This window comes from Nannospalax galili, unplaced genomic scaffold, assembly GCF_000622305.1.
Source record: "Nannospalax galili isolate Female #2095 unplaced genomic scaffold, S.galili_v1.0 scaffold693, whole genome shotgun sequence".
Classification (NCBI taxonomy): Eukaryota; Metazoa; Chordata; class Mammalia; order Rodentia; family Spalacidae; genus Nannospalax; species Nannospalax galili.
The window spans coordinates 1250032-1262001 of record NW_008332653.1 but is presented as its reverse complement, the minus strand read 5'-3'; the positions used below and the strand labels follow the sequence as shown (position 1 = coordinate 1262001).

Below are 11970 nucleotides of genomic sequence, written 5' to 3'. Positions count from 1 at the left end.
ATATAGAATATAGAAAAAACCTGGGGTCAGTTTATTGTAGGTAACTATGCCAAGGTCATGTTCCAAATAAGGCCAGGCATCTGTGCTTGGAGGCACTTTCCAGATAAGGTCAGGCAGAGAGCCGGAAGTGAGAAAGGGCGATAGGTGTTCATAGTATGCTTTATTTACATGTGGTAGGAGGATCCTATCATCCGGCTATAGGGCAATGCACAATTATCATATAGAAAAAACCTGGGGTCAGTTTATTGTAGGTAACTATGCCAAGGTCATGTTCCAAATAAGGCCAGGCATCTGTGCTTGGAGGCACTTTCCAGATAAGGTCAGGCAGAGAGCCGGAAGCCCCCGCTGAGAAAGGGAGTCCTCCATACAGTGCCAAGCTCCTTAGAGCTATCTGGACATGGTGGACTACAACCTTAGCAGGAGGGTCCCCCAACAGTCTTAAACTCCTAATCCTTCTGCCTTGGCTTCCCAAGGGCTGGGATTACAGATGTGTGCCACCACACCCAGCTGAGTTAGTTCTTACTCTGTAACCTAGTTTTCATAACCTTGGACTGTTTATTTAACCCTCTATGCCTTATTTACCTCATCTGTAAAATGGGGATGAAAAGGTATTTTCTTCATAAGGTTGTTACAGGTAAAGCACTTTAAGGAAAGGCCTGACATGCAGAAGGTGCTCAGTGAATGTGGTGGTAACTGCTTACTGTTGTGATGGTTGTTACTGTCCTACATCAGCTGACCAGTTGTAAAATAATCTACTTGTACTTTATTGTTTGTTAACCTTGGAGACTCTGCCTCTGATATTTAAGTTATGTTCCTTTGGTGTCTAAGACTAGTTAAAGTGAAATAGAGTAAGGCTTCTTAAACTTTTTCCTTTAGCCACACCCCTTTTTGCCCAAGAAATTTTTATCTAACCCTGAGCATATAGGTATTTAAAATAGGTTTACAAATTAAAACATTTACTGATGATAAATCATAAAGAAGTTTATATTAAACCAATTCTTTTTAATTTTTTGATTTATTTATTTTTATTTTATGTGTATGAGTGTTTTGCCTGCATGTATATAAGTGCATCATGTGCACACAGTGCCTGTGGAGGTCAGAAGAGGGAGTTGGATTCCCTGTAACTGGATTTATGAATGGTTGTTAGCACCATGTGGTTGTTGGGAACCAACCGCAGGTCCTCTGGAAGAGCAGTAAATGGTCTTAACTGCTGAGCCATCTCTCCAGTCCATTTAAAACAGCCCCTTTTAAACAATTCTTTAGGGCTCAGGAAATGACTTAGTAGGTAAAATACTTGCACACAAGCATGAGGGTTGGAGTTCAGATCTCAGGACTCCAGAGACAGCCAGATACATGCAGTAGCACATATCTGTAATCCCAGTCCCTGTGGCAAGATGGGAGATGGAGACAGGAGAATACCCAGAAGCTTCAGGGCCAGCTAGCAGCATATGCAGTGATGAACAAGAGACCCTGCTTTAAACAAGGTAGAAGACAAGGACTAACACCTGAGGTTGACCTCTGACCTCTATAAATGTGCACTCACACTCACATGCACACACACAACTACACACATACACTAGCACACAGATAAAATATGAAACAGATCTTTACTGTACTTATAGTTTTACCATTTATTAAGGATGAAAGCAAATTTGCATACTAATGAGATGATGCACTTGTTTCTTTTACATAACAAATTAAATCTTGGCTGGGTATTTGATACTGCAGGACATGGAGGGTCTTAAACATTTTGCAGAGTGGGTTGATATTTTGATTCTGTAATCATCATTGCTGAAAATGCTGCCTTTATATTGGTGCTTAGAACAAAATGGTAAAAGTAAGTTTAGGGCCGTTTCAGAAGCAGTTGAAAACCCTGCTCTAATCCCACACCAAAAAATTTATTTATTTATTTATTTATGAATGAGGTGGGCACATGCCATGGCACTTATGTGGAAGTCGGAGAACAACTTTGTAGAGTCTGTTCTCTCCTTCCACCTCTACATGCATTCCAGGGATCTAACTCAGGTTGCCAGACTTGATTGGGAAGCATTTCACCCGCTGAATCATCTTGGCAGCCCCTATTTATTTATTTATTTATTGTCTTTTTTTGAGACAGGGTCTCCTTGTAGCCCCAGCTGTCCTGGAACTCACTATGTAGACCAGGCTGAATTTAAACTCACAGAGATCTGCCTGCCTCTGCCTCCCAAGTGCTGGGATTAAAGGTGTGCGCCACCATGCCTGGCCCTATTTATCCAGTTTTAAAATGAAACTCAGTCAGGTCAGTAACTCAAACAGCAACCTTTAAAACCAAACATTGTAACACAATACAATCCCAAGACACACATTTGACACATGCTGAGGAATGATGATAGGAAGATATTAAAAGTCTTTGTTTTCCATAACTAAACCATTGTGTTTCTATAAGAGCAGAAAACTTACTATTACAGCAAAATCACTGTAGTTCATAACATGCAGTGGTCTTAGATCTGAGCTGAGGTGTTTGTGGCACTGGGGCATGGCCATGTTCGCAGTGACAAATATGGTCAGAACCAAGGCTGCAGTGCAGTTGCATGATGCAGCACTGTCCAAAACACCTTGGATTCATTTAGCATTTGATTTGGAGTTAAATTTTTGGTTGTAGCATGTCCAGAAACTTTTACTGTTGCCCATCTTTCACTGTTCCTTCCTTCATTCATTCATGTGACCCACGGTTCCCATGCTGGGAACTGGGGGGGCTTGGGAGGGGGCCTGGGAGGCCCACTCTGGGATGCTGGTTAATCCCAGTCAGGTTTACTAATTTAAATGTTTTTAAATGGTGATAGGGAGCTGAGGGACTGAGTATAGAACTGAAATACAGCACAACTTGGAGGTGTCCTCTCTGTTGAACTTAAGTCCCTCTCCTTGCTTTGCAGTGAATGTGGTGGAGGCACTGCAGGAGTTCTGGCAGATGAAGCAGTCCCGTGGAGCTGACCTGAAGAATGGAGCTCTGGTGGTATATGAGATGGTTCCTTCCAACAGCCCTCCTTATGTCTGTTATGTCACTCTGCCTGGGGGTAGTTGCTTTGGAAGTTTCCAGGTAAGAGTTCTAAGGCAGCAGGAGTAAAGATAAATGCTTAAGGGGCTGGAAAGACAGCTTAGTGGTTAAAAGCATTGACTGTTCTTGCCAAGGACTTGGGTTAAGTTCCCAGCACCCACATGGAGGCCAAATGTCAGTAACTCCAGTTCCAGGAGATCCGATGCCCTCTTCTGTCCTCCAAGAGCATTGCATGACATGGGTACACTTAAATACCCACAGGCAGAACACTCATACACATAAAATAAAAATTAATCAATTAATTTTAAACATATAAATGCTTAAGTGCTAATAAGAACTTATTGCTTTGGCTATTAAATCTCTGCCTGATGTCACAAATTTGAGGACTAGTCATTTCTTGGCAGAGCATTCTGGCAAGCATCTGAAATTCATGAGATCACAGAAGAACCTCATTAGCACATGTTTCTTCAGCCTGCAAAAACTCAAGCCCATTTGATTTTGAGTCATGCTAATGCCCTTTCTTAGTGTATCAGACTATCAGCATACAGCCCTTGCTCTAATCTGACTTCCATCAATGCATTCCAACTTCGTGCCATTTCTTCCCCAGGATCTAGAATATTTCTTCCCTACCCCAGTTCTTATTCATAGGCAAATTGCTAAAGAAAGCAGTGTTCATGTTTTCTAAGACATTAAAGAGGGCAGACTGTGTGTGTTGGGAACAGTGTAGAGTTAGTTGATTCAAATTCTTTTACTCCTGACTGCCAGTGGGACAAATCAGGTAACTTCATCTGGCTTCAGTTTCCCCATCTGCAATGTGAAGAATATAGGTTATATCCTTTCTTTTTTTAAAGTCAGGGTTTCATGTAGCCCAGGCTGACCTCAACTCACTATGGTGAGGATGAAGTTGAGCATTTGATGCTCCTGTCTCTACCTCCCAAGTGCAGAGAGAATCTGAGACTATAGGTGTGCACTCCCATGTCTGTTTACAGAATGTTGTGGATTGATCCCAGGGCCTCCTGCATGCCTGGCAAGCACTCAGCCAACTGAGCTATATCCTTAGCACCCAGGTTACTTTCCTGCTGTGAACATTCTACAATTATATGAAAGACTTATGATGATGAAAAGAATAACACCTGTTATAGGGTAGTGTGGAGTTATTATAGACTAGTATGAGTATTATCAAGATTTGGTTTTTTACATATTGGAGACAGGAAGGCAGTCTTCCAAAATGTCAATTTAGAGTTCAGATAGGAATTTAAAGAGGATAGTACCTTTGTTCAGTTTTCATATGATCATATAACTTTTAGACAAGGTTAGAATCCTTGCTATCTGTTTCTGTAACGCCTTGACCTTCGCCAACCATATCATTCTTTATTACATATTGTAATTGATTGTCTCTCCAAACATACCAGAGATTGTGTCTGTTTTTGTCTTGGTCTGTGTGTGTGCATGTATGTTCATGTGCTGTGTGTAGGTGCAGATGCATGTATGTGTATCTGCCTGTGGTGGCCTGAGGTTGGTATCAAGATTCATCTCAATTGCTTTTCTACTTGATTCATTAAGGTATAGTCTCTCAATGAAACCCAGAGCTCACCAAGATCAATATGGCTAATCTTGCTAGCTAGCTTGCTCTGGGGATCTCCTATCTCCCACTTCCAAGGCTGGAATTACTAGTGGGCTGCCACATTCACCTAGTATTAACATGAGTTCTAGGAATCCCAACTCTGGTCCTTATGTTTGTGTAACAGGCACTTTTTTTGTGGCAGGAAGCTGGAATGCATTAATGGAAGCTAGATTAGAACAAGGGCTGTGTGTTGATAGTCTGATACACTAAGAAAGAGCATAAACATAAATGCTCAAATTCAAAAGGGGTTTGAGTCTTTGAAGGCTGAAGAAAAGTGTGCTGTTGAGTTTCTTCTGTGAGCTCATGAGTTTCAGATACTTGTCAGAATGCTCTGAACTGATTAGTCCTCAAATTTGTGACTTCAGGCAGAGATTTAATGGCCAAAGCAATGAAGTTCTTATTAACACTTAAGCATTTATTTATTTTTTTAAATTAATTCATTAATTCATTTTTATATATATGGAAATCACTATGTAAACCATGCTGGCCTTGAACTCATAAGGCCTGCCTCTGCCTCCTGAATGCTAGGATTAAAGGTGCTGGCTACCATTCTGTCATTAGCCCATTTTTTATAAAATAACACTGTTCCACTTCCCACCTCATCACAATGTTAACAGTGGTTTGAATTTTATAATGAGGCTCACAACTGAACTGAATTATTGATTTGATATCGATTATTTTCTGCAAATGAAATGATCTGACTTGGCCTGCTTTCGCTTATAATTTTACTTTTTCAGGTGAATTTTTTTCTGGTGATTTTCTTCACAGCTGCCTCTTTTAGAAACAGCATTATGGAATAAAGTGTTTAACAGGCTAGTAATAAAGTGAAATTAGAGAAGCTGAAGAAGCAAGGCCTCAGCATTTATGTAGCAAGCTCCATATGCTGCCTCAGAGGAAACTGTCTACTAAAGGAAATCAGGAATGATTCATAATGAGGATAGTTAAGTAACAAACACATCCTGGTCTTTTAAAAGCTGTGACATCACTTCCTTTTCTCTAATCTTAATCATAAATGATAAAGGGTACAGAGGCCTTTGCAATACCCAATAAAGACTAATTATAATAGAATATTATGGGGGCTTGGGATCTGAAGTTTGAATGATCTAAGACTTCTGAAAATGAGACTTGCCCTAACTAAGTTGTATGTTGGTTACAACTTAAAAACAGGGAGTTGGGTTTTTTTGTTTTGTTTTTATGAATTTTCCTCAGGTTAATTTTCCTTCCTTTAGCTATCCTCTTGTGTTTCTCACTGGGGGGGTGTGATTTTTTTATATTTAGACCCTAGTGAGATAGCTTCTTTGGCTTGCTACTTTATTGGGAAAATGCCTGTTCACAGCTAAAAGTGAAGTCCGTGATGGCTGCTTGTAACAGAAAAGAGACTTCTGCAGGAACAGCCTGGACACAGTCTTGTTCTAATCTTGGGTTGTCTAGCAGCATTCAAACAACCTTGCCTGTCCATAGAACAAGAGAACAAGATACAGTTCTCTGACAAATTGGCCACCTTCTGGCCTTTGAGTAATTAGTTCTGTTGACAGTTTAAATGGAGGTATTTTTCATGTCCAGTGGTTATATGCTGACTTCAGCAGCCTTCCTTATGCTGCATTCAGTTTGGTATGAGCTACAGTTGTTTACAGTTCTTTAATGACTTCAGGATGTTGAATCCAAATTATGTTTCCAAACAATCCAGCCATTTTACAGTAAAAACTTTGTTGAACACAACTGATGTCTTCTCCCTACGATGCCTTGTATCCCGCTCTTCCTTTCTTTCTCAGGTGCACATATACACATACTCTCACTCTTTCTTTGCCTAGTTTTGCCCTACAAAAGCTGAGGCCCGGAGAAGTGCTGCGAAGATTGCATTGATGAACTCTGTGTTTAATGAACATCCTTCCCGAAGAATTACAGATGAGTTTATTGAGAAGAGTGTCTCTGAGGCCCTGGCATCTTTCAATGTAAGTAACCTGGAGTTGGAAGGACGCGGGGATGGGAGAGCTGGGAAACCCCATGATGTTTTCTTTTTTCCCTCTGTCTGCGCTTCTGTTGTTTATTCTCTATTGATTTCTTTTTGTGTCATGTGTTCCATATATCTTTAATACTATGTCTACATTTCTTTGTTTATATGTTTGTTGTTCTCTTTCATTTTGTCTCTTTGGTGTCTAGATACCTTTAATTCAAAGTTTATGGACTTAAGGGCTAGAGAGATGGCTAGAAGTTAAGAGCATTGGCTGCTCTTGCAGAGGACCCAAATTGGGTCCAGCATCCACATGGCAGTCAACAACTGTTTTTAACTCCAGTTCCAGGGGATCTGATACCCTCTTCTGGCCTCCATGGGCATGACATGGGTACACTTATATACATGCAGGCAAAATATTTATACACATAAAATAAAAATAAATTAAAAAAATTATGGACTTAAATTTTTTTATAACATTTATTTTATGGGGGGCCATGTACATGCCACCGTGTGTGTGTGTGTGTGTGTGTGTGTGTGTGTGTGTCTGTGTGTGTGTGTAGGTCAGAGGACAACTTTTGGGGTCCATCTGTTTCTCTCCTTCCACCATGTGAGTCTTGGGGATCAAACCCAGGTTGCCAGTCTTGGCAGTGAGTGTCTTGACCTAATGAACTATCCCACTGGTACTAATTTATGGAATTTTCGGGATTTTTACAAAATGAAAATGGATGCTGGGCATGGTGACACATGCCTTTAATCCCAGTACTGGAGAGGCAGAGGAAGGAAGATCTCTGTGAGTTCAAGGCCAGCCTGGTCTACATAGTGAGTTCCAGGCCAGCTGGGGCTACGGGGAGACCCTGTCTCAAAAGACCAAAAACAAACAAACAACACCCCCTCAAAAAACCTTTGAGTTCTAGGGTCAAGAGAGATGGCCTAGTGGTTAAGAATATGGCTACAGCCCAGGTGCAGTAGTGTACTCCTTTAATCCCAGCTCTTGGGAGGCAGAGGCAGGTGGAACTCTGTGAGTTCAAGGTCAGCCTAGTCTACCTAGTGAGTTCCAGGACATCAGTCAGGGGGTTACAAGGAGACCCTTTCTCAAAAAAAAAAAAAAAAAAAGGTGTACACTCCCATGCCTGGTCTTAGTTTTTTTTAAAAAAAAATTAAATGCATTTATTTTTATTTTATGTGTATAAGTGCAATACTTATGGAGGCCAGAAGAGGGCATCAGATTCCCTGAAACTGGAGTTAAGGATGGTTGTTAGCTGCCATATGGGTGCTGGGACCTGAACCCAGACCCAGGTCATCTGTAAGAGCAGCCAATATTCTTTTTTTTTGGTCTTTTTGAGACAGGGTCTTCTTATAGCCACAGCTGGTGGCCTTGAACTTGCTATATAGACCAAGCTGGCCTCGATCTCACAGAGAACCACCAGCCTCTGCCTCCCAAGTGCTAGGATTAAAGGTGTGTGCCACCATGCCCGGCTGTAGTGCAGAGGCTGTCTACATCAGAGTTCCAGGTCAACAGAGGCTTCAAAGAGACCATATCTCAAAAGAACAACAAAAACAAAAAAAATCCTGTAAAAACTTGCCGGGGTTTGAACCCACGACCCCTGGCGAGGTGAGGATTGGGGATGAGTAAGCACGCCGTTTTGCCAGCCCACGCCGCCCCCATTACCCAGGGACACTCAGACACAACGGGGAGTCTTAGTCAGGCAAAGACTCTTTTTTTGCAAGTGTTCCAAAGCTTAAAAAGGCACCCGGAACCCCCCCCCCCCCCCCCAGGGTATATCTTAAGGATGGTCATGGGCTGATCATGCGGAAGTATTCTTCAGACTTTCAAAGCAAGCCAGGCTGCGCCCCAAGTAACTTCCTTTCACACCTATGCAAGGTGGGGCTTTTAGGTCCTCACAAAAACTATTTGTGTGTGTATGTGCATGTATGATGTATCTGTATATGAGTATGTGTGGAGGGGGTGCCATACCGTGTGGGGGGTGTGTGTGTATGTTAGAGGACAACTTTTGGGAGCTGGTTCTCTCCTTCCACCATGGAATCTCTTCACCAGACTCACATCATCCGGCTTTTGTGGCAAGTGCTTCTATCCTTTGAGCCATTTTAGCTCTCCAAGGCCTAGTTGTTTAAAGTTATGGGCTAACAAGATGGCTTATCTGGTAAAGTCTCTCTGCCAAGCCTCACAGCCCCAGAACACAACTGTGGTAGGCATGTGCGTGTGTGCACATACATATATACACAAATAAATGTTAAAAAATTTTAAAAGATACTTGATGAATAGTCTTGGTTTGGATGTAAGGTATAGATGTATGCTATGAGGCCAAAGTTCCCAACGTGGTAGATCCTGGTTATACTCCAGATGGGTTGCAAGTGTGCCTCTATTTGACCCCCTTAGCTCACATGAGACTGGGCAAAGCCTGGAGCAGATGGACTCTTCTGCCCAAAGTCACAGTGGTTGCCAAGGCTCCTGTATAGAGCCAGTTGACTGGACAGATATTATTAGTAATTATTATTATTGTTGTTGTTATGCTTTGAGACAGGGTCTCCCTATATCCACCCCTGGCCTAGAACTCACTATATAGACCAAGCTGGTCTTGATCTCAGAGATCTGCCTACCTCTGCCTCCCCAGTGCTGGGATTAAAAATGTGTGCCACCATGCCTCCCTCATGATCATTATTTTATATGAGCCTCATCATGGAATGGAAAAGCTTGAGAAATGTTGAAGAAAGAATCGCATTGGACAATGACTGGAAATAATGAAATACCTGCTTGCAACACAGACCTACAGCCCAATTTTGAAGATTACTTTTTTCCTTCCTTCCAGTTAAGATCCCTCTAGCTTTTCTGCTCATTTTTGTAAGAGGATCACATCTTGTATTTATCTACCATACATCTTTTCATTCTTTTTAGAAGAAGCATTTCATTACAGCTTTAACACACTCAATAACAATTTCCAGAACAAAGATACATCTCTTTCAAAAGAGGCTACAAAATTTTTAGGGTCACAGTTGAATTAATACAGTTATACAATATTGAACTCAGTATAAACCCTGTAGGACATTAAATTGAATGAGTTGGTTTTTTTTTGTTGTTGTTTTCTTTTTTGAGACAGGGTCTCCCTGTAGCTCGAGCTGTCCTGGAACTCATTATGTAGACCACCTTGAACTCACAGAGATCCGCCTGCCTCTGCCTCTTGAGTGCTGGGACTACAGGCATGTGCCAACATGCCCAGCTGAATGAGTTTTTAACCTTTAAAAAAGACCTCCATTTCATTTTAAAATATAAAGGGCTCTAGTGGGGGGAGGGAGGTGATGGGAGGGTGCCATCTGGGAGATGGGTGTATAGTCAAATGAGATGGTTTGGGATGTTCTGTGTGATATATACACACAAAAATGAGAAGAATTGCAATGGAAGTAGAACAAATAAAGAGAATTAACTAACAACAGAATGTATATAACTATATTAAAAAGGGTCAAAATGTACAAAAATACTATGGATAATGAGGCAATAGCTAACTCAATTAAGTTTTTTTGGTCTTTTTGAGACAGGGTCTCCTTGTAGCCCCAGCTGTCCCAGAACTCACTACGTAGACCAGGCTGGCCTTGAACGCATTTTTTTTTATTATTTGTTGGTTTTTTTGTGTGTATATCATACAAAACATTCCAAACAATCTTATTCATCTATATACTCACGTCCCAAATGGTACCCTCCCATGGCCTCCCCCACCCCCCACTTGAGCTCATATACTCTGTCATCCCTGTCATCCCTGTTACTGTCCACTGTGTTGTCAGTGCCCCCAGCCGTTCCCCAGTGCTTGTCCATCCGCTTAGTCTAGTCAGCCTATCTAGAGTGCCTTATTTTAGGAAGATCAGCTGTTCCTCATCTAACATAAATCAGTTATCAATATTCCCTTAGATAAGATTGGGGTCTGCTGTTCATTTTCCCAGTTCTATTCTGGGTTACTGTCTGGGAGTCTCTTGGGCCATCCTGGACAACAACTCAAAGGTATCTCCTGTCTGGCATTATTTCTTGTTATGTAGCCTTTAGCTATACATATGGGCTCTTAAAAAATTATATTGACCCCTTTAATCTTTGGTTATACTTTCCTTTTGGGGGTTTAAGACCCTACAGTTGGCCCAGATAAACCAATTTATTTTTACTCTTAAGGCCATTTGAGGATCTGTTCCTCAGGGGTCACATGGGCTTGGGAAGAGACCCTGGCTCCTTTCTTTCACCGGTTCTATGTGAAGATAAGTTAAAGGTCCTGCTCCACCATGGATGGCTTTGCTTGGAAGCATGGAGGAAATGTTTCCTCTGTGTTGATGCTCCTCTTTGTAGACTGGACGCTGGTTCAAGTCCATCTGGTGGGGTCTCCACGGCCTCCTTGATCAAGAGGACAGGTGACTCACCACAGTTACAGGACATTTTGTGGGATGCTCGTAGTTCCCTGGAACTAGTCGACCTAGGAGGGCAAGAAGCAAAAACTGTCCTTTAAGTACCTTTGACCAGAGTAGTATAGGCCTCAATGTATGGCTGTTAAACATCCAAGAAGGTTAGTTCCACCAGTCTGGTACTTTCGATTATCATTTGCTACGTAGATAAAGCTTGGGCAAAGACTAAACATTCTCAGATAAACCTTGCCTAGAAATGTATTATATTCCTTGAGCTAGTTATATGTATAATTGTTCAGTTAATATGATTCCCTCTGTTTTTTTTTAGAAGAAGGATTTCATTACAGTTTTAACATACTCATTAACAGCTTACAGAACAAAGACACTTCTCTTTCAAAAGTGGCTATAAAATTTTTAGGTTCACTGTTGAATAAAGTCATACAATACTGAACTCAGTATAAGACCTGTAAGACATAAAATTGAATGAGTTTTTAACCTTTAAAAAAGATCTCCACTTTATTTTAGAATATATTGTTCCTTGCAGAAAGACTCATTGTTTTTGCTACTGAGATGTCAGCACATGCATCTCTAATCTGTACGTATCTGATTATTACTAGTCATAATCGGTTGCACTTTGATCCTTGGTGCCTGTGTATGTCTATAAAGTCATCGGGTAGATTTCAGTGATAATGTTTATCACCTCTACTAATTTACATGACATAAATTTCCATGCTTCCTCCTCAAGCATAATACATTTTTTAAAAATTTGTTGATTTTTTTGTGTATGGGTGTATATCACACAGAACAACTCAAACCATCCTATTCAACTATACACCCACTTCCCAGATGGCACCCTCCCACAGCCTCCCTTCCCCCACTAGAGCCCTTATATTCTGATATCCCTGCTACTGTCTGCTGTGTTGTTGGCATCCCCAGCCATTCCCCACTACTTGCCCTTCTGGT

General features: G+C 41.3%; 1 protein-coding gene across 1 annotated transcript in view; it reads left to right on the top strand.

The window, feature by feature from the left end:
* Positions 1–11970, top strand: part of Lix1l (limb and CNS expressed 1 like) — a 48271-nt gene that overhangs the window by 20787 nt on the left and 15514 nt on the right. The window contains 2 exon segments of the mRNA XM_008827599.3: positions 2913–3076; positions 6470–6610. Of these exon segments, the coding sequence (XP_008825821.1) occupies positions 2913–3076; positions 6470–6610 (305 nt within the window).